A 23,039-nucleotide genomic window follows, 5' to 3' on the forward strand; every position below is an offset into this window, starting at 1 on the left:
TCGAATGAGAGAGATCTGGGACCAGGCGAGTAAAGGCATAAAGACAGCACAGGAACAGATGAAGAGGCAGACTGACAAGCACCATCGAGAGCCTGACTTTGCAGTAGGAGATTTTGTTTATCTAACATTGAAATCATACAAGATGGATCGACCAAGCCGTAAACTGGCAGAGCAGAATGCCGGCCCCTTCAGAATCCTGGAAAAGGTGGGCAATGCCTACAAACTGGACCTCCCCATAACAATGAAAATTCATTCAATCTTCTCCCCAGACAAGCTACGCAAGGACTCCAGAGACCCTCTACCTGGCCAGACTATCAGACCACCAGACCCAATTGAAATAGATGGTGAGAATGAATGGGAAATAGATCGTATACTGGCCAGTAGAATAAGCCGGAGCAAGCTGCAGTATCGGGTGCGCTGGAAGGGGTTTGATGAGGATTCTTCATGGTACCCCGCTCGCGACTTCAAAGGATCACCACACGCCATACGCGACTTCCATGAGGCTAACCCTACAAAAGCTGGACCCCCAAGGCGACTAGATGAGTGGCTGAAGGCATGGGAGACAGACAGCTACCTGAAGGACGAGGTTGATGACGACCTACCGGCATGAGGACATGCCTGCCCCTAGACCGGGGGGTGATGTTAGGCTCAGCGTCCGACCGAGCCCGACCGAAGGCCGGTGCCCGGTTAGACTCGACGTCGGATTAAGCTCGGCGCCCGATTAGGCCTAATCCATATCACGTGACCACACGACCATGCAGGTGGTTATAATCCACGCAGGCCCCCAGCACCCCCTTTCATCCCATCAAGCTTAGTATTTCGTTATATAGCAGTTAGCAACGCAGAGAGAGTCTTTCTTCTTATGCAGCTCGCATTCGCTCCCTAACAATGAGCAGAGTATTCTACACCCATGTGCCTTCTTCTCTTGCAAGCATTCACCTGCAGAATGTAACTATGAGATTCATGATAAGAAGTTATTAGCAATAATTGAGTGTTTAAAGAAATGAAATGCTAAGCTACAAAGTGTAAAGGAATTTAAGATTCTCACAGATCATAAGAATCTATAATACTTCATAACTACATACAGACTAAATGAAAGACAGCTACATTGAATGAATATTCTCTATCAATTCAACTTTAGAATTGATTATCAGCTAAAGAAGTTGAATGCTGAACTAGACACTCTATCATGAAGAGAGCAGAATATGTCACATAGCATTGATGATGAGAGAATCAAGCAGAGACAAGCTCAACTACTTAAGTTTAATATACTGGTATTTAGAATGGAATCAAGAGTGGTCACTGTCAGTGTGAAATCTGAGATGTCTCTTCAAGCTCAGTGAAATGAGGCTTACAAAAATGACAAGATTCTGCAGTATCTGAAGCAAACTTTTCATGAGAAAAGATTCAGATTTTCTTCTGAACTCAGCATTAAGATCTCTGTCTCTGAGTGCTCTTTAAATAAGAATAGAGAGCTTCTCTTTTGAGGTCATAAGTGAGTACTAGACTTCAAACCTCTTTGAATCAGATTAGTGTATAAGACTTATGACTCATCTCTTACTAGCTATTCTGGGTAAGAGCAAACAGTAGAAGTTCTAAGATATGAGTTTTACTAATCAGACTATGCTGCTGATATGAGAAGAATGATCAGAAACTGTCATCTTTGCAGATTAAACATCACATAAAGAGATCAATATCAGGGACTACTTAAGCCTCTCCTCATTCCTGAACATATATAGCAGGAGCTTTTCATAGACTTTATTGTGAACTTATCAAGCTCTAAAAAATATATAAATATTATAATTATAATAGACAGACTGACTAAGAGAATTATATTAAAAGCAGTTAAGAAAACTGATGCAGAGATAGTGACTAAAGTGTTCCTTCATAACATCATCTCTTGACATGACATCTATAAGGCAGTAGTGTCAGATTGAGGGTCAGCTTTCACAAGCATGTTTTGAACTCAGATGTGTGAGAAATTATACATTAAGAGATGACTCTTCATAGTCTATTACTCAGAGACTGACAGAGCTACAGAGTGAATAAATCAGACTCTGAAAATCTATCTATGTAAGTGTATTAGCTTTCAACAAAATGACTGATGTGAATGACTCCCTCTGACAGAGCTGATCATCAATAATAGAGATGCTGCCTCAACAGACATGAGTTCATTCTTTTTAACATATTTTTTCTATATCTTCTTCATTGATATAGCTGATGCACCTTCTGTTAAAACATCATGTAATCTCATTGAGTTTGCAGATGATTATATGAGGAAAGTTCACAAAGTGTTGAAATGAACTTAAGTAAAAATGACAAATGCTCAGCAATCTCAATAGAACTACACAAATAGATGAAGAGACCTAGCTTCAAGCTTTCAACCTGGAGATAAGATCTGATTGAACTTAGAGAACATGAGAACTAATCATCTGTGCAAAAAGCTGAATGCAAAATACAATCAATATACTGTGCTAGAAAAGATAGAATCTCATACTTATCAACTGAATATCTCACTTAGCATTTATAATATCTTTAATATAAAGCTTCTACATGCTGTGGCAATGAATCCCCTGCCTAGTCAGAGGTAAACTGGTTGGCAGCCACTCATTATAGAGACCCTGAAAGAATGTGAGTTTGAGATTGAGAAAATTTGAAATGAACAAACCTATCAGAGAAAAAAGCAATACCTTGTTAAATAAGTAAGTTGAGCTGAGTCTACATGGAATGACATGAGTCTCCTACAAGAAGTGAAGACTTTGATCACTTGAGAGGCCTCTTAACAGGCAAAATTAGATATAAAAAGAGCTTTAAATAGTTGTAAAGGCCTGCAACAAAAAGAGAGAAAGAAGGTATTATAAGAGGCTGAACCCCTAGATTCACTCTGGCTGGCTGACTCAGCCTAGCCATCATTTGCACATATGCACATGATCATGCTACATGAGCTTGCTTAAGCTCATGTTCTCATCTCATTCTTTTCTTCCTTTTCTCAAGCAATTCATCTTTGTTATATAAGAGGACTAATCTCTAGTTCTTAGAGCTTAATCCTCTACAATTGTATTCATTCAAATTAATATTTGATGAATCTTTTAATTCAATATTTTCTAATCTCAAGTGAAAAATTAATAAAATCTTTATAATTTTATATAATAATAAATCAAACAACATCAAGTATTATTAATTGATTGAGAGATAAATCTATTTATCTAGTATTTCTATATACTAACAGAGTGATTTTTTCTGGCCAGAAGATAGTAATCAGTTAGCAGGAGTTCTTTTGATGTAAGAGAAATGATCATAAAATCAATTGATCAAATATAAATAAAAAATATTGAATTCTCTTATCAATGTATTAATATTATATTTTTCAACATCAGCTACAGATTCTAGAGCTTCCATGATCTTATTCTCTATTAAAATATATGAAGAAGTCATTGCATTGACTGATTATTAAATTTTGAAGATGGAATGGAATATTTAAAAAATATTTCATGTTGAGGTGGCGGTTCACATTGAGGTGGTGGATCCTCATATGCAAGGGTCTGACTGGAGGTTGATTATGAAATCAACCCACTAGGGCCCGGTTATACTCTTCAAATTTTAACTAGTGTTACGGCGCAGCTGCTTGTATTATGGATTAAGGTTGATCCGCTCTGCTCTCAAGGTTGATCCGCTTTGCTCCGAAGGTTGATCCATTCCGATCCCCAATCACCTCTTTATATTCGGTTGCAGTTTCATTCCACATTCTTATCCCCAGCTTAGTATTCTCGTTGTAGACTATCTAAAGCTTTGTTTTGTTATCATCTCAATTCTAGACTGAGTCATAACAGCTAGTTAGTATAATATAATAATACTAATAATATACTATTTATAAGTTAACTAATTTTAATCAAGTAATATAAGTTACGGCGCAGCTGCTTGCATATGGATTAAGGTTGATCCGCCCCGCTATGGTCTGGAGGTTCATCCGTTCCGATCCGCAACCACCCAGTTTATCGCAGCTGCTTAGTTAGATGAATTGAAGCTGTTGTCTTACTATCATCCTGACTCTAGTTGAGCCATGACAATAATAATTTAATAAATAAAAAAAAAAAGATATAAATATAATAAATTTAAATATTGAATAAAAATATATTAAAATATTTATAATTTAAAATATTTAGTTACTATTATTATTATTATTATTATTATTATTATTATTATTATTATTATTTATAAAACTTTAAATAAAAATTTTTATTATATATTATTTTATACTTATATTGTGACGGGCTAGTCATTGAAAACAGCTAATATCTAACGCGTATAGAAACAGAAAGAAATCGTTAAGGAAGGAAAAAAAAGAAAGATATCATGAAGGAATCAGGCTGCTTTTATATAGAGAAGGTTTCAGTATTAAAGGGCTTTGTACGAGGATGACTAAGGCGTTGCCTCGGTGGTAGAGGCGCCGCCTCGGTAATATAGAGTGGAGGCGTTGTTCGAAGGCCTCAGTGGTGGATGCGCTGTTTGATAGCGCTGCTCTGATAGTGCCGGGGGCCTCGGTCGCCCGTACCAAAGCCGGAGCCTGTGTTATCATGAGCCCTTTATATTTATAATTTATTAAAATAATTATAAAGCTAACTAATTAACTTTCAATAAAATAAAACTTAAAACTGTAACTTAGGAAATTTAGTAATCTACTTTTTATCAAGAAGAGTGGTGTTCCTATTCATCTTCAGAATTCAGAAGATCATTTCTTATACACATATATGCAAGAGAGCAAGAGTCAAATCTTCAATCAGAAATCTGAAATTTGTAAGGGAGTGAATGCGAGCTGCATAGGAAAACATTCTCCGCGGTGCTAACTGCTATTAACGAAATACTAATAAGCTTGGGGTTGACGGGTTCTGCCCGGAAACAATCCATAGTGGGGATAAACCTAATCCTGGCACCGAGATCACATGATAGGGATAAACCTAATCCCGGCATCGAGGTCACCAAGCCTTTACAAAACTCTTCTTGTCTGAACCTTTATTAAAAATTACTGCTGCTGATGAACTATATCACATTTAAATTCTGTCAGCTCATTCTCGAGAGGCTGAAGCTGTAAACTGCAGCCTTAACAGAAGAAATAAGTGATTATTTTCTAATTCATCAATGACTTTTTGAATAGATATTTCCGCGTTGAGAGCTCATTTTGTGAAGATAAATCGCGTTGAGTTGGTTGGAAGGTTCAATCTATTGTGCGTGGCCCAAGTGGGTGTTGTGATGGCTATTATGACGGCGTATTGCTACTGGGCGCCCTAAGGAAGTTAACTGCACCCCGCAAAACTACTACCCCGCAAACAAATACCCTACAGAAACTGCCTAGCAACGGCATAGCAACCGTTAGTGGGAAAGAGGATATATAAACACGTTTCGTAGAGCATCTTAGTATTTCGTTGAAATAGCTTACGTAGCTGGCAATCGAACATCCGTTTTATCTGCGCCTAGATTGAAACCATAACAGGTGTCATCTTACAAGCGTAACTAGTTTAACTAAGAGCGTGACATTGGAAGGAATAGTTGCCACCACCCTAGCTAAATTTAGTTTTCCAGCAAACTGTATATATACTTTAGCCTTACTCATGGACAGTTCCACGGATGTAAGTTCCATGGTATCATGGAACATATAAAACTGGTCTTAGTAGTAATACAGAGAGTAAATGATGGAATCGCCAGAGCCATAACCAGAGCCCGTTTCGAAAGCCTGGGGTGGGTTAGGGAGGAAAGGGGAATGCACGGAATCCATGATACATCGACCGATTTCCCACGGAACTCAACTGTAGCTCATTTATTTGACTGATCCATCATAGAAGTTTTGTTTTGCAATTTGTTTTTATTGAATATTAGCTATCGAGAGAGAAATCGAATCGACCACAGGATATTTGGTGGTTTTGACGAGGGTTGGGGAACAAAAAAGCCGCAGAACTCCGTAGACCACTGAACCAAGTAACTGATCAAGTTACATCAGCTGAATTCCCCCCACCCGAAGTTGACGTGCTCCATCGGCTTTCTTTCTCTTTGGGAACTTTCTTTCTATCCCATCCTTTGGCTTGACGAGTGAAGAAGAGTCTGAGAATAACAATATCAAGAAAGAAAAAAAAAAAAAAAAAAAAAAAAGGAGAAATCGAACCAATAAACAGAAGAAAGAAATTCCTCAGCCATGATATCGGTGAGTGAGGGAAAGGGAGTGCGTGGATGAAGTGGGTAATCTGTGGTGTCTAGTTATCATCACGTCAGGCGGTTGATGTGATCGAGACAGGAACATAACACAACCATCAACCACGCGCCCCATCTATGCCAGACGTCCTTTTCTGAGGTTGTGGATCTTCTAACGCCATTCTAGAAGACTTGCCCGCAGCCCCTGGCGGTGCCCGAGCGCCCTCTGAACCGAGAAGCTCCTCTGTCCGAGCTGGTGTCGAAGTAAGCCCAAGTCCCGGTGTCCCTTGCCCCCCTGCCTACTGCATGTGTTTGCTGCGTGTGTGTGCTGCGTGTGTATGCTGCGTGTGTATACTGCGTGTGTATACTGCGTGTGTATATTGCGCGATCTCTTCATCCAGATGCCTGCTAGCCCCGAATTGCGTGATCTGTGTGGCGCATCACCGCTCACCATTCACCACTCACCACTCACACTCAATCCATTATACCCCTCCCTAATCCAACTATCCTATCCACTATTAGTTGTTTGTCGGATGAGTTTAACTATAAGCTAACGTCAATCGCACCCCCCCCTCCCCCGGTCAGGTTCCTCACTCCAGCCCCAGATGCCTACAACCGCAACCACAGCGCTATCCCTGACCTCGATCCGGGAACCCACACCGTCTCCATTACTGGGGATGTAGCGAGCCCACTCCGCCTGTCCGTGGACCAGCTGCGCCATGAGTTCCCCCAGCATGAGGTTCTGAGCGCTCTGCAATGCGCTGGCAACCGCCGCCATACCATGCGCACCAAGCTCAAGGAGGTCGTGGGCCTCGATTGGATGGATGGCGCCGTCATGAATTGCACCTGGAGCGGCCCGAGACTCCGGGATGTGCTGATCAAAGCCGGGGTTAAGGGGTATAGTAATGATACGGAAATGGTTAAGGATCAAGATCGAAAGGAGAATAAAGAAACTGCCAACGAGAAGTCCAACACGATTGCGAATGGGCTACAAAACAGCAAGAATAATAATAATAATAATAATAATAGAAATGATGGTTCCCGTGCCGCCAATACCAACAATGATACCGCGGGGGAGGCAGAACAGGCGGAGATGCATGTCCACTTTAACTGCAGCCTGCTTCCCTGTGAGGATGACAGCTATTATGGCGCCAGCATCGAGTTGTGGAGAGCCATGGAGTTTGACAGGGAGGTCATAATCGCCTTGGACGTAAGAATATCCCCTTCCCGAAAGAAATCACAATAAACCCGTTTTCTTTTTATAATTATACTAATACATATCCAGATGAACGGCAAACCCCTCCTCCCCGAATACGGCTACCCCGTCCGCATCGTCGTCCCCGGCGTCGCCGGCGCCCGCTGGGTAAAATGGCTCGACACCATTTCCGTCCACCCCCACGAATCCCCAAGCTTCTACCAACAGCACGACTACAAAATCTTGCCCCCAGAAGCCCTCACCTGGGAAATCGCTGAGCAGTACTGGGCCAAGGTCCCCTCCATGCAATCCATGCCCATCAACTCCGTTGTTGCTGTGCCAAACGATGACGAAACAGTTACGCTGCCCGCCTCGGGGAAGATTGAGGTTAAGGGCTTTGCTGTGCCGGAGGGGGCGGAGGGCCCTGTGACGCGCGTGGAGGTTTCGGCTGATGGGGGCAAGACGTGGGTTGATGCTGAGCTGGACTATGGAGAGGATGGTGATGGCAATGGTGACAGTAATGATATGAAGATGAAGTGGCAGAAGAGCAAGTGGAGCTGGGTGCTCTGGAGGGCAGAGGTGGAGGTAACAAGGGGGAAAAACAAGACGATCTACAGCCGCGCCACGGATGCGGGCGGGAATACGCAGCAGGAAATGTCGCCGTGGAATTTGCGGGGGGTAGGGTACAATGGATACGGCGCTTCGTGGAATGTCTCTGTGGTTTGATTTCGATTTGATTTGTTTTTCTCGTTTCCGTCTCTCGTTTCCGTTTCTGTTTGCTGGAGTTCTTGGCATTAATGCTTATGTTCGTGATGAATACTCCAGAGGTTAAGAAGTGTACGGAGCCAACTTTCATGGATACATATATACAGGCAATCAACACATTTCCATTTCCACCTTTCCTTTTTTGCTAAGAACAACCCCGTCCCATCTCCCGGCCCCGTTCCCTAGATCAAATGTATTAATTATAATGCTGTTTACTGCGGTACAACACAGATCTTCTTTCGCTCACTTTTGGAAGTAGAATGGGGTCGACGTATGTTAAAACTGCTCTCTTTATCTTTTAAAACAGATGCTATGCTTGCTGGGCAGTTCCATCGGAAGAACCTTTGGTCTCCAATGTATGTCCCTATCTATTTCACAGTGCTCTTTCGAATGATGCCGTTCCATATTCACAAAAAGGTCTTTCTTCAAATTCATTTTTCAATTTTTCAAAGTTTCCATTCCTCGCATTCAACACCTGGCTAGACATCAACTTCCTCCTTTTTCAAATGTTTTTTTTTTATCACTCATCCAATGGCCCTATCTACTACAACTCTTGGAAGAACTACGATACCGTATTGTAACTAAGCCGGCATTTCCCATTTCTCACTATGGAAAAGTGCGATCAGAACATGATCAACCCAATCGCATCGCCACATTCGCATGCCCTCGGATAAGTCATAGGGGCTTTCCAGGGGTATGGAAATCCAGCAGTAATTATCAAGAGCGATAATGCTGGTACAACGAAATATATGTATGCCGTCTATCCTCCCCAGTTTTTCCTTGCGTCCCCTTTTTTTCTCCTGTCGTCCGCTCCCTTTTCACCGTCCATACATATACGTTGGAGAGGGAGAGCGAGAGGGAACGGAGTTATGGGTTATAAAGTAACCCCCCTTTACATCTATTTTTTAATTCTATTCCACATCTATCGTTGGGCATCTAGATGACACAAAAGTGGAACTCCATAACGACAAATACAGCTACCTAGGAACTTGGAAAATCAACCTGGACATGAGCCCAATCCTTACAACTTCGCTGTCCCACCCTAAGAAAAGGAATCTGTACGGAAACATTAAGGTGCAGTACAGTCACCCAAGATAGACTCCCGGAACTCTGTACTAGATACCTAAGGTTGACACAACATTATCCCTAGACGCTGATGTCGGCGAATTGCTTACTGCGGATTTAACTAGTACTCAGCGCCGCCCTTCCAAACAGTTTCTGCTCCCTTCCTACCTTCTGGGCACAACCTGTAATACCTAGTGCATAATACGTCAACGCATACATACGTAGGCACCTAATTGCTACCTTTGCACCGCTAGGCGACGTTTGTATGCATCACTCCGTACCATATGCTACACAGCCCGGACGCATGTGTGTGAATGAACAAGAGCCCAAGTCATCGAAACATACCCTGAAAAGTTGGTCTCCACTGCTAGCTATTCTTTTTATTGAAACCTGGATTGACCATTATGAGCAACGGATCGCGGACGCAGGCATTTGAGCTATATTTCCTCAATTCTTCCTTTCTCAGACCCAAGCACTGATGCGACTTAGCCACACAGAATTCTCTAGCGTTTGATGATTTCATGCCTTTACTTCGGCGTGCGAAGAGAGCTAGTGAAAAAGAAAGACAGTGGGAATGAGCGTTGGCGGTTGTATCTTCAATTAATTAGTTACCCTCTCTGCAAAGCATAAGTTGTGCACGCCTTTGCAGAAGATGTCGCGATCATTTCCTCGGAATCGCAGATTTCAGAAAATAGTGCAGAAGAGACAAGCTGCCTGGTACTTCGTTGACGCGGTTAAACAAATCGAGTCCCCGATGCTTGTTAGCCCAAGTCCGAGCCTGTACAGTTACACGTCTCAAGACTTGCAAATGCATGCTGCTTGTGGTTGTGCCCACCCCTTGCAATATTTGTGCGAACGTTCTGTCATAGACTCTTCGGATCACGTTGCCTTAGATGTCAGCGCTGCAAGCTAGACCGTCTCGTGTTTAAGGGAGTTGTTACGATTATAGCTACATGATCACTCGCTAGTGCAATATAAGGTCTACCCCGTTTTGAAGACAACCTTACTTTTAAATCTGGCTCGTTCATCGGGAGAAATTGACTGTATAGAGATGGAGAAAAGAGACATCTGAAGCCGAGTTTGAATCAGATCTCCAGTATACGACAGGAGAAGATGGTCTTTCTATATGCATAGAATAGTGTGAAGAAATAATATAATGATAAAGATTCGATATATATGTGATACATGGAAAAGATAAAATATGAGTTCGTGGGTGCCTTCATGGCAGTAACGCGTGGAATCTGCCTCGTATGTTCTGTTGTTCAAATACTAAGCACCGTGCCTGTCAGGCCTTGTACGCATTGGAAATTAACAAGATCCTCCAATCAGGCTAACCTCTTCGTAAATCGTACCGAAGCCTTGTTTGTCTCTATATCTTTCTCCAAATGTCCTAGATCAAGGGGGATTCACCATTAGCTCAACGGTTTTCTTGGTTTCGTCGTCCCTTGGAAGCTTCTCGCATGTTTGTGCTGATGGCTGGGTAATCCGAGATCCAACTGTTGCCAAAGATTGCTGCTTATTATCAACCTCCCAACCTCAACGTCCTTGCCAGCTACCTAACTCCACAGTAAGGTGGCCTTTGAATCTCATACCAATCGCGGTAATAATAGCCGCCATGTCTTCCAGATATCTCTCAACCACTTGCGGATATCATTCGATGATTTGGAGCCCTTCTTTGCTATACCCTTTCGCTATCAAAAATCGCCAGTGAGAAGCACCAAAGAGGGATGGGATATATATAGGGATAAAAATATATAAAAACCAATAATCATTTCTAATATTGACAATTAACCCAAGATAAATGAATAAAATAAATAAGATGAATCATGGTAGTACAATATACTTCTCCAAATGCTCAGGTATCGCTCCGCGCAGGTTCTTAATCTGCAGCCACTTATCCGAAAATAGACGGTCAGCGTATCTGTAGGCGCCATCACACAATACCGTAACGACGGTATGGCCCTTGCCCAGCTTCTCAGCAACCTCCTTTGCGGCAACAACATTGAGAGCTGAGCTGGCGCCAAGATAGATTCCCTCCTCATCCAGGCACCGGTAAACCATCTCGATGCTCTTCTCATCACTAATATGTAAAGCTCCGTCGATAAGGCCGATGTCTGGTTTTAGATTGTCTGTGACACGGCCTTGGCCTATTCCCTCTGTTATACTGCTTCCAGTTCTCTCAATAAGCTTTCCACCGCTTGTTATGTAACTGTACAGGACACTTCCTGGTGGATCTGCGAGGAAGCTCTTCACCCGACCATCGCTGACCGTCTTTAAATATCTGGTGATACCCGCTAACGTGCCACCAGTGCCAGTGGCGCATGTAAAGGCATCGACTTTACCCCCAGTTTGTGCCCAGATTTCCGGCCCTGTTGTCTCAATGTGTGCACGGCGGTTGGCGGTATTATCGAACTGGTTTGTCCAGACAGCATTGTTGAGCGATTCGGCATGTTGCCTAGCTTGATGGTTGTAGTTTTCCGGATTGTCAAAGGCAACGGCTGGGACAGGGTATACCTCTGCGCCCAGCAACCGCAAAAGATCGATCTTGCCCTGTGATTGCGTATTGGGCATGTATATGACGAGGTTGTAACCCTTTGACCGGCAAACGTGGGCCAGACCGATTCCAGTGTTACCGGCAGTGCCTTCAACAACTGTGCCACCGGGTTTCAAAAGCCCTCGCGCCTCCGCATCCTGGACAACATATAATGCTGCACGATCCTTGACGCTTCCACCTGGGTTTTGGAATTCGGATTTGCCAAGGATTTCGCAGCCAGTTTCCGCGGACAGACGGTTCAGCCGTATTAGGGGGGTATTTCCAATTGCTACCACAGAGTGAGACACAAGTCAAAGCACCGAATGGGGCTCTTAATCAACAAGAGGGAGATTAAAGGAGCTTAAATACCTCCAGTGAGGCCCTTCACAACACCCTGGGCTTTGGAAACTTGAATGCCGTAAGCGTTTTTCGCCTCCGTTTGCGCGATGGTCTCTGCTGACCTATACGCCGTAGTGGCGAAGCGTCTGACACTGTTGCGGAACATACTGCCTGCTATCTTATTAAACAGGTGGAGCTATAAATATTTGAAGAGCCGGGAAGAGTCAATTGGTGTTGTTATTAAAGATATCCGGGGTAGTTGTGCAGAGACGCAGCTTCAAAGCTATCCAGGCGGTAGTTGAACTACCTATTATCTGTCTCTATAAACTCATAAAATCGCGTGATCGAGATGCATTGGACGAAGACGAACTGGTCACGTGGCCTGGTAGATAAACCACTCGATGACCGCAAAGAGAGGATGAGAAGTGCATTTTAGCCGTGGTATGGGGAAAATGAGATATTGCCAGCGTTTTCATCAGATAGCTAGCAAATAGAAAAACATGGGCTATTGTTTCTGTGTTTTGCTTCTATGTTTCTATGGTTCGGTTTAATGGAGGCAAAGGGGTGAATGGTTGCTTACCCAATAAACAAATGCCAAGATCACCAACTAACTCACGTGCACTCTTGTGTTAGCGTTGTTTACATAAGCCACAGACCCGAGACAGCTGGCCCGAGCGCTCTCTAACCCCAAATAGGCTTAACGCCATGCTCCACGCTACAGCTTCAACCTCGAGATGTAAACAAACGCATCGGCATTCAACGACATCCAAGGAACGAGGTGACTAGCCAACCCACGACACGAACGATAAACTTCTGAGATTTGTATATAACATGATTGTACCCACGATTGCTTATTTCCATCCCCACTCACTGATTCCTCCTCTTCAAAATTAGCGGCGACGAATCCCATTCAAGGCAGGTTAAACAGGAACGCTTCTCCAGTCAAATCAGCTTGCGCTGATACTTGATCGCGCTTTCGATAATCACCATGCCGTCTCGAGTCGCTGCTCGCGCTTCATCGGTGACATCCTCTCGCAAATCATCTGCCCCTCCCTCTGGAACTGCGCCGAATGTCTTCATCCCACCAGAGCCACCTTTACCTACTTCTTCCCCCAACCTCCGCGCAAGCATAGTCGAGATCTTCACTGATGCGCAACGGTCTGCCACCGGCCACAGGAAGCTTGTAGTGCGGTTGAGAAAAATACAAGAAGTAAGTTGTGGATTGCGACAGGAGAAGGGGAGAGCAAAGCAAGGGAACAAGCTCCATGAAGAATTCATGAATGATAGCTTCGACGATGGCGGCGGAGTGGCAGAGAAGGAATTCAACATCGAGATCTCTCGATGCATGTTGAGAGTTCTGGTTGTGAAAAAGACAGAGGCAGTCGGAGATCGGGTTATTAAATTCTTAGGAACGTTCCTGAGAAATGCCTCTGAGAAAGGTAAGGTAGAGAAATAAAATGAAGCAAACTATACTTGTGCTATGGAGATTCTAACAGATACACAGATTTTGAGCTGTTTCTTCAGGGTGATCCTGGTGAAACACAAACCTTACCAGAAACGCCTACCTTGAGATTAATATTTGATATCGTGTCGACAATGATTCCCTTGCAAGCTGCCAAAGAAAGGGTCATCCGATATCGAGCGACACAAATCGTGACCCACATTGTCAATTCCCTGGACTCCGTAGATGATGAGCTATACCACCTCATCAGACAAGGCTTAGTTAAACGCCTTAGAGATAAAGAACCTGCCGTCCGCGTACAGGCCGTGATGGGTCTAGGCCGACTCGCGGGAAATGAGGACGAGGAAGATGATTCCAGTAAAAATAACGGTGCAGCAGCTCTCCTGGACAAGCTTCTGGACGTACTACAAAACGATACCAGTGCTGAAGTACGACGAACATTACTTCTTAACCTTCCACTGACCCCGACTACCCTGCCTTACCTCCTCGAACGAGCACGAGACCTGGATGCGCCGACACGGAGAGCATTATATTCACGTTTGCTTCCGCAATTGGGGGACTTTAGACATCTATCGTTGACAATGAGAGAAAAACTACTTCGGTGGGGAATCAGAGATCGAGATGATAATGTTAGAAAAGCGGCAGGGAGACTCTTTTACGAGCGATGGATTGAAGATTGTGCCGGAAGACCAGAAACAGAGGAGAACGGCCAAGCCGCAGACAAAAGTGCTCCACTCAGCATGCCCGCGCTGATGGAGCTCCTAGAACGTATAGATGTCGTCAACTCTGGTATTGAAGGTGGAATTGCCCACGAAGCGATGAGAAGCTTCTGGGAAGGCCGTCCTGATTACCGTGAAGCGGTTGATTTCAATGAACAATTTTGGGACTCTCTAACCCCAGAAACTGCATTCATGGCGCGAAGCCTCAACCAGTTTTGTCGGGAAGAGGGCGACGGTAAATATGACGATTTGGCAGATGACAAGATTCCCGAAGTGACTGCACTAGCTTATTACCTTCATAAATACGCCAGCGATCTTTTGCAAAGGCTAAATCAGCCCGGCGAGGATGACCGTGCCGAAGAGGAAACCATTGAATGCGAGTTTGTCGTTGAACAACTCCTTCATATAGCCCTAACGCTTGATTACAGTGACGAAGTGGGCAGAAGGAAGATGTTTTCTCTCCTTAGAGAGACTCTGGCCGTGCCTAACCTACCTGAAGAGGTAACAAAGCTTGTCGTCGAGGCTTTGCGAGCGGTTTGCGGCCCTGACGCTACTGGCGAGAATGAATTTTGCGGCGTTGTTCTGGAGGCCGTCGCTGAAGTGCATGATACGATCGTTTCGGAGGACAGCTTCGTTTCTGCCAAGTCTGAACAGAGTCAGGGAAGTTCAGAGAAATCATCTAAGCGAAACCGTTCAGAAACCCCTGATGATGAAGTTGATGAAAATGAAGGGGATAGCGAAGAGGTCCCTTTTAACAAGGAAGAGGCAAAAGCCAAGGTTCTGCGCGAGATTATGGTTAACATGAAATGCCTCTATATTGCGCAATGCATGCTGCAGAATGTTCAAGGCAACTTGCAGGATAATATGCACCTGGTCACCATGTTGAACAATCTGGTGGTCCCAGCAGTTAGGAGCCACGAGGCTCCTATCAGAGAGCGTGGCCTCGAGTGCTTGGGTTTATGTTGCCTATTGGATAAGGTGAGCCGCTAGAAAATTAACCCGAATTATGTTTACTATAGCACATATCTAACTAATCTCCAGACACTTGCTGAAGAGAACATGAGTTTGTTCATCTATTGCTACACCAAAGGCCATGAAGCACTACAAGAAACAACGATACGAATCCTTTCCGATATCCTCACTACGCATCATTCGATACTTCTTCCAGTCCCATCTCCAAACGAGGCCAACTCTGTTGTTACTCCCCCTTTTCAAAAACCATTGCTTAAGGTATTTGCGAAGTCCTTAAAAACCAACTCTCCGCCGATTGTCCAAACAGCAGCCGTCACGGCACTAGCGAAACTGCTTCTTACCGGCGCCCTGTCCCCGTCTGGTCCTAACGTACCCTCGTCAATTAAAGAGCTGAACGAGAACTCTATTGACACTCTCCTACAAGCTCTCGTTATCTCATTTTTTCATCCTCGTACGCGAGACAACCCAGCTCTCAGACAAGCATTGAGTTATTTTCTCCCCGTCTATTGTCACTCCCGCCTCACAAACGCTCAACATATGCGCAAAATTTCAGTACCTGTCATTCGTTCTGTCCTATCAGCAGCTGACGATTTCTATTCCCTTGAAGCTGATGAAGACAGCGACGGCGAGATAGACGAAACAGTTGGGGAAAAGGAGGTCAAGTCCCTTATGGCAAATGTAGTGGGAATGCTTGTCGAATGGACCGATGACAGGCGAATAGTCGGGTTAGGGGGTGAAGCTCAACTTCCAGGGCTCTCTGTGTCTACCAACAGCGCCCCTTTCCGACCCAGCGACAGCCTTCATCTGGCTCTCATGCGAGATATCTTGCAACGCCTCCTGGGCGTTGGCTCCACTAGCGCGTCGACCAAGGAGGAGAAGAGACATCTTCTTTCCATGCTGGGAAAACTACACATTCCGTCCCCACCGGTGGCAGTTGCGCCTTCGCAGTCTGGATCACGGGTCCCTGATGGAGCGGATGATCATGAAATCCTCCGCTCTAGCTTGCGCTCTAACAACGTGAACAATCAAGTTCAGCTTGCATCTGACGACAATGGGGAGCTACCGTTGCTTGTAAAGGATTTGTTGGATCAGGCGATCTCCTCTGGCGTCGCGAGCGATGCGACGGGGAGGAATGCATTGGTTAAAGCAAAAAATGCAGTTCTGAAACTTGTCGCGGCCGTTGCTGCCGCAGCTGCAAAACCAAATGAAAAGATGAGGAATACAAGTAGGGCGGTTTCAGTGAGTAGCACCGTTAGCAGCGGTAGTAGACGGGATAGTGGGATGAGCCACGGTACGAGAGGGATGTCAAGGGAGGTGTCTCTAGCTCTTTCTATGTCGTCTATGGCGTCCGTTGCCGTGAAGAAGGAGCGGAGCGAGGATGGTGAGAGTGTTTTGAGCGTTGTGCGGAGCGAGAGTGAGAATTTGGATGATATACGGACAGAAGTGGGAGATGGGGATGATACTGTCATTGCGAGAAGTCCCGGTGATAGCGGGCGTGTTCCAAAACGAGAGCGGGAGGGGAGCCATACGACGGATGTGTTAACGAATGCTGAGGAGTAAGGAGGGCATGGCGATTATAGGTAGATTAACATAGGTAGTGTTCTCAGTTATATTTCCAGTAAATTTTTGCCAGTTGGATCTGGTTCACTGGGCGAAGGCATCTGGGGTTTTATTTCCAGAATATTTCTGTTCCCTGCTGTTTTAGTCCTCCTTTTATTGTCCTTTGGCATTGATATCTCTTAGTTGATGGGGTATATCTAATGAGTATCTCAGTCATCTCCTGTCTTATCCCTGTGTCCTCATGGGTCTGGTTTGTTATACAGTGCTGGATTCCAGATATCTATGGAGCATAGGTAGAATGAAGAGAAGCAATACTGCTTGATACAGCTTGTTCATCACACTCCATATAGTTTATATCATTCAGTTATTTGCATTCTGGCTACACTTCCCAATTGGCCACCCGTCTACCATGTAAACGACTATGCTCTGCGAGTTACACATTCACCCCCATATATATACACAGATTTCCCAACTGGCCACAGGAATCGTCGAACAATGTTTCATGCAGGTACATATGTAATGTGCGGGGAATTCATTTGGTGCCCCATCCTTCTTGCTGTACTCTATACTCGCCGGAGAAATCCAAGCTTTGAAGTTCAAAAAGGTCGACCTCGGCTTTTTTTTTTTTTTTTTTTTTTTTTTTTTTTTGTGTGTGTGTGTGTGTGAAGTAAAAAGTGATGGGAAAGAGTGACCTGAAAAACTGGCTATGACTCATGAAGACAATAACAACAGCGTTACTAAATAGAGCGGGGGGATGAGTTGTTGGTTAAGCAAGAGAAAAAAACGCGATCCTGGGGATGGTCTCAAACTACAAAAGGCAAGAAATAAAGTAAAATGAAATCGACCAGGCACCAAGACAAGGGGCAGCGTACAAAGCAATAATAGTGAAAGAGAAACGGGTAAGAGAGGAGCTAAAAGAAACTGAAATAGATCAAAAATACAGGAAAGAAAAGGTGACTAGTAAAAGTAGAGTTAAGCAGCTAATCAAGGGGGAAGAAATAAAAGAATCCACCAAACCACACACCAACACTCCAAAAAGTTAAGGAGGTGGAAAAAAAAAAAAAATAAAAAATAAAAAATAAAAAATAAAATCAAAACCCAATCAATCCATGCCATTTGCCATGCCCAACCAACCTGCCAACCAGCCAACCGACCAACGAACCTACCAACAAATCCGAACGGAAACAGTCCCCAAACAAGCATCAATCAACAGCAAGCAAAAAAATAAATAAATAAATAAAAATAAAAAATAAAAAATAAAAATAAAGTAAAAATTATAAAAGAGAGAGAAGGGGAAGCTCCATTCCGTTTTCCCGGTTTCCAACAACCTTAAAAACTGTTCCCCCCCCCCCCCCCCCCCCCCCACCCCCCGGGTTGCTTAAAGTTATATAAAAAGCCCGACAAACTTGGCCAAAAAAATATTCCAAAATAGATCAGTTCTACAACCGATAAACAACAAGAGGTTCTGTAGAAGCAACCTGAACGAAGCCCATGAGAAGAAATACACGGCGGGGAAAGGAGTTGTGTCCGTGTGTAGCAAACGTAGCATTGATGGTTTCCCTCTCAAATTCAATTTGCCCTCTCTTTCTGTCTCTTTCTGTCCTCCCCTTTTTGAAATTGATTTTCACCTTCTTTTGGTTCCAATGCCAACAATTCCTTTTCTATAACCTCTCCGTACCATATCCATACCAATCTGTTTAATTTGCCCTGTAAAGTTATCCAAATTAGAATTTTATCCCTTTTTCCCCCCTTCACCCTGTGATTTGCACATTTTTTTCTTTGTTGATAGGCCAAACCGTACACACTCCCCCTTTGCTTTCCTGCCACCGTTGAAGCTCAAACCACGGCAACAAATCCAGTACACTCAATATCCCATACCATCCCAAGAACAAACGCTTCAAAACTTATTTTTCGTTTCCCCGCTCGCTATGCTGCCGATGACGACGATATCGTGAAAACGACGGTGATGTTGTTCCGCGCGAAAATAATAATAATAATAATAATAATAATAATAATAATAATAATAATAACAAAAGGAAAAAAAAAAAAAAAAGCATCTTTATGTGCCCCCATTGACATGTCATGCAATGTCACGCCGAAGGTCCTCCCTGCTCCGCCATCAGTTCTGATCCGCCGTTCCGTACTTAAAAAGAAGCAGTAACAGGCGAATATGAAATCAACTTGAGAAAATACAAACGGTGAAAAAAGTGAATCAAACACAATGTGACATAAAACAGCAAAAGAATACCAAAAAAAAAAAAAAAAAAAGGAAAGAAAGAAAGGTTAAGCAAATGCCACAGATCGAGTTGCTCTGCCAAATTTTTCCAGTCATCCATCAAGCTGAAATTAAAAGCACCGGGAGGGTCGTAAGATGAACATTCGCTAAAAAACCAGTGGTCTTGTCAACTTAGATATAGGGTTTTCTCCTCTGGTTATAAAAACACCTTGCCTTCCGAAAAAAGGGTAACTGCTTATTTCCACCCAATGCAATGAATATCGCGAGGGAGAAACGACATCTCTATAGATAGAGCAGCAGCTAATGCACAATATTTGCGGATCAATTGAAAGAGAGAAAAAAAAAAAAAAAGGATACTGCTGAGGTTGGACAAAAAGGTAACCAAAAAAAAGACGCGAAACGTTGGTCTCGAGGTAATGTTCGAGAGATGGATAAATCGAGATGGCGAGACGTATGTAGTATCAAATTATGCTGGGGATTTGTTAGAAGCAGCACCGTTCCTGCGGCCGTCATCCACAGCCAATGCACCGAGGCCCGTGGTCAAGAAGGCGAAGGGATCAGCTGCGCCGTCATTGCCATAGAAATTGCCGTTGGAGGAGGCTCCAACAGCCTGGGGGACGTGGTCTGCACTAGTGAAAGCAGCCTGGGTGGCCGGGTTACCAAATGAGGCGGCGGAGTGGGATACGTTGGCCGACCCGTAAGGAGGATTCATTTGGCCCATTTGACCCATTGGAGGGTAGGGACCAGAAGCAGCCCCAATGCCTGAGGGCAACGCGTAGGTGCTTGGGGGCCCACCAAATTGCTGGCTGAAGGCACCGAAGGCACCGAAGGCACCTGCACTAGAGGCGAAAGGGCCTGGACCTGGGGTGCTAGTGATGGATGGGGGGCCCATTCCGAAGCCCGAGGGGGGTTCCATGGGAGACGGAAAAGCGGAATCAGCCACAACAGCAGCGCCGGAGCGGGGACCACCACAGCGAAGGCAGTTGATGTTCTTTGCGAAATTGTGGTAGCCACAACCTTCTGCACCGCACTTCCAGTCACCAGCTCGGAATGGGACAACGCCACCGTTGCCGCCCATGCCTCGCGAGTGGCCTCCATGGCCTACATGGTGTCCCATATGATGTGGTGGGGGCATCATCGATGGTGGGCCGTAACCGTAGCCTCCATATGCCATTGGGTCCGGGCCAGTGCCAACAGCTGGGAAGGAACAGCGGAAGCATGTAGTACGACGCTGGAAATTGGAGAATCCGCAGGACGGGCAAGTCCAGTCACCAGGGCGGGGACGATTCTTACTGGGAGGGAATGGGGTAAGGATTTCAGCAGCATGATCCAGGACGCGGCTAGAGGAAGGGGATACTTCGATGGCTTTGTCGTTGAGAGCACGACCGTTCATGCAAAGGCTCTCCGCAGCCTATATACAAGGAAAAGTATAATTAGAATCGGTTACAAGCAAGCCGTTCGGAAGAAAATGATAAGAAAAATATTTTTTTATAACACATTACGTACCTCCTCGTGAGATGAGAACACCGCAAATCCAGTTCCAGTGGGCTTGTGCTGGTCAGGCGTTCTCAAGGTCCAAAAAGCAATTGGACGGCCTCCAAACTGGGTATACCAACTCTCCAGCTCGGACTGGGTGGTGTCGTGCGGAAGGCCACTCATATGAAGGACCTTGCTGCGTTCAGCCAAAAAGGCACGGACATCAGCTCGTGCATCCATGGGGCGGGTGAGGATCTCAGGATGCTCGTGGGGCGGCTGTGACTTTCTAATCAACCCGTGGAGGACTCGAGCCAGAGTGATTGCCTCCTCCATGGCACGTCTTGGTGAGGCAGGAGCCAGGGCCTGGAGATGGAAGGGAAGATTATGTTTGATAGGTGCGGAAGACTGCATGGGCTCAACCTCGAGAGCAGCACAGATGTTGGCCAGATCACTAGGGCCAAAAGGGAGGGATTCCGGGTGGTGCTGCTGCCATCGCTGATATTCCGTCCGCAGGTCAAAAGTACGCGAGTGTTGCAGGTACGGGGGAAGGACTACGGCTTTGTCTCTGGCTTCACGGGGGAGCTGGACACGCATATCCCAAGAGTCCAGAGTGACGAAGGAAAACTCGAAGTTCTTTGAGAGCAGGTGCTCTTGAGCAAAGGCATCAAACTGATTGATGGCATCCCGAAAAGTTCCTGCCGAGCGGACATGTTCCCAGGTAAGGGTGGTCAGGCTTGCTAATCGCTATGGTTAGTCCATATGATTTGGCACAAATGAATGTGAGAGGATTTCAATCCTTGGGCTTTGAGGGTGGAGATGTAAAAAAGAAGAAAAGGGAGGGAAGGAGTCAGACTCACTACATAGGGGAGTTATGGGGGTGTTAACTGGTTTTACCAGCACACTCTCGCGATGAAGCTGTTTTTTATAGTTATAACGTTAGTCAAACAAAATCACTATCACAACATTCAAGAGAGCAACAGTGTCGTAACCAAACAAGAAAGGAAAGGGGAAAGAAAAAAAAAACCAATTAGACATAAAATCTATAGTTATAGATACTCTTTTATCCCTCTTTCTGTAGTTTCTTCAAAGGAAATAAAAGCTCACCTCCTTGCAGTTTTCCGCATCCAACAATATCCAGCCCAGTTCGATAACTTCAGCGGAGTCCTTGGTGACGTATACGCCATGTTCATCGCAGGTGGTAGCAACATGGATAACGACATAACGGTCCAACTTCGGGGAGGGCGGATGCATAGCAGCCATTATCTCTGATTCGGACTGATGAATTGATTGGGGAGGAGGGTGAGGTGAGGTGGGTGAGGTGTCGGACCAGTAGGAACACGAGGGATGGTGGTGGGTATGTGGAATTGGTGATTATCTGGTCGAGACGAGGGGGCGCTCTAAGCTATTTTTATTTATATTTTTATTTTTCTCTAAATACTACTGGCAGAGAGAAGCAGCAGCAGCAGCAGCAGCCAGCAACACACACACAGCAACAAACGAAGGCGAGAAAAGAGTGTGAGAAGAGAGGGGATAAGGGGGATAATGGAGAGTAGGGATAGAGAGCGTGAAGACCGAGAGGATGGGTTGGTGTCTGTCCCTCTGTGTGTGTGGAGAGGATAGACACACGGTGAGAGGGGGGGTGGGAGGGTTGTGGGTGGTGTGCGGTGGTTTGCAGGATATGGAGATGTTGACGTTGAACATTGAGGTTCAAAAAGATCCAAAGATCAAAAAAGTTCAGAAATTCAAAAAAGTTGAGGTCGGAAGTTACAGGCGCTGGGGCGAGCCAAGCACTTGCCGTTTTGGGCCGGGGCTGGCTCCTGACGAACAACTTCATCACTCACTAATAACTAGTCATCTGGTTTTCATTTATATAGCAACTGCTAACACGCAATATCATATACATTATATATATATCTGTCTACGCAGCACTCGCACGATAATATAGTGAATTGCTATTGGTTTCTCACAGGACATACTCAATCCACCCAAATATTCCCGAACATATGGAGGGTTATATAGTTACCGAGAGATCCGCGATAAACTCACGCTCTAACGCTCTCCTTGCTCAAGCTGTTTATGAGATTAAATGATACAGGTGCTCAGCAAAGAATAATGCTCACTTCTTTGCTCGGGAAGATCTGGTTAGTCGAGTCGGAAAGGAGTCACCGAACCGCTGACTGCGCGTTTTCGTCAAATTCCACCCGCCAAGGGTTCTGGGATGATTTGTTCCGCTGTCATTAACGTTTCTTGCACCATTAACTAACTAGGGGCACGGAAATGTCATATTTAACTCAAACGGATAACTTGTTTGAAAAAGTGGAAAAGTGAAAAGAAGGGCGGTGTGAATAAATCAAGCACCACAAGAGAAGTACCCAAACTGCCCACGAATTCCATGGTTATTCACAGAAATGAGAGTATGGTACCCATATCCAACATCCCATTTTTCTCCAATGCGCTCCACTCTTTTCCTCCCATTCCATCCCTATCCGGCAAGGTTCTCGCCAGTGTTCTCCACGTGCTGCCGCTCATACCCGTCT

The 23,039-nt window shown here is 44.8% G+C and overlaps 6 protein-coding genes across 6 annotated transcripts; 3 read left to right on the forward strand and 3 right to left on the reverse strand.

The window, feature by feature from the left end:
* Positions 1–4: 4 nt before the first annotated feature.
* On the forward strand, positions 5–610 carry PAAG_12422 (hypothetical protein; the record flags this gene model as incomplete). The annotated part of the gene is made up of 1 exon (XM_015847913.1): positions 5–610. The coding sequence occupies one exon, from the start codon at positions 5–7 to the stop codon at positions 608–610; it is 606 nt and encodes a 201-aa protein (XP_015702485.1).
* Positions 611–4,351: 3,741 nt separating this feature from the next.
* On the reverse strand, positions 4,352–4,905 carry PAAG_07810 (hypothetical protein; the record flags this gene model as incomplete). Its single annotated transcript, XM_015846339.1, has 2 exons — positions 4,352–4,581; positions 4,863–4,905. The coding sequence occupies 2 exons, from the start codon at positions 4,903–4,905 to the stop codon at positions 4,352–4,354; spliced, it is 273 nt and encodes a 90-aa protein (XP_015700733.1).
* A 1,676-nt stretch (positions 4,906–6,581) lies between these two features.
* On the forward strand, positions 6,582–8,101 carry PAAG_07811 (sulfite oxidase; the record flags this gene model as incomplete). Its single annotated transcript, XM_015846340.1, has 3 exons — positions 6,582–6,610; positions 6,703–7,390; positions 7,466–8,101. 3 exons carry the CDS (start codon positions 6,582–6,584, stop codon positions 8,099–8,101), a joined length of 1,353 nt encoding a protein of 450 aa, XP_015700734.1.
* A 2,928-nt stretch (positions 8,102–11,029) lies between these two features.
* PAAG_07813 (cysteine synthase) lies at positions 11,030–12,243 on the reverse strand (the record flags this gene model as incomplete). Its single annotated transcript, XM_002790468.2, has 2 exons — positions 11,030–12,027; positions 12,108–12,243. The coding sequence occupies 2 exons, from the start codon at positions 12,241–12,243 to the stop codon at positions 11,030–11,032; spliced, it is 1,134 nt and encodes a 377-aa protein (XP_002790514.1).
* An 822-nt stretch (positions 12,244–13,065) lies between these two features.
* PAAG_07814 (subunit of condensin complex) lies at positions 13,066–16,790 on the forward strand (the record flags this gene model as incomplete). The annotated part of the gene is made up of 3 exons (XM_015846341.1): positions 13,066–13,516; positions 13,582–15,236; positions 15,300–16,790. 3 exons carry the CDS (start codon positions 13,066–13,068, stop codon positions 16,788–16,790), a joined length of 3,597 nt encoding a protein of 1,198 aa, XP_015700735.1.
* A 2,702-nt stretch (positions 16,791–19,492) lies between these two features.
* PAAG_07815 (asparagine-rich protein) lies at positions 19,493–21,762 on the reverse strand (the record flags this gene model as incomplete). The annotated part of the gene is made up of 4 exons (XM_002790470.1): positions 19,493–20,437; positions 20,533–21,239; positions 21,360–21,417; positions 21,607–21,762. The coding sequence occupies 4 exons, from the start codon at positions 21,760–21,762 to the stop codon at positions 19,493–19,495; spliced, it is 1,866 nt and encodes a 621-aa protein (XP_002790516.1).
* Positions 21,763–23,039: the final 1,277 nt, after the last annotated feature.

The sequence above is a fragment of the Paracoccidioides lutzii genome (genome assembly GCF_000150705.2).
Source record: "Paracoccidioides lutzii Pb01 unplaced genomic scaffold supercont2.25, whole genome shotgun sequence".
Taxonomy (NCBI): Eukaryota; Fungi; Ascomycota; class Eurotiomycetes; order Onygenales; family Ajellomycetaceae; genus Paracoccidioides; species Paracoccidioides lutzii.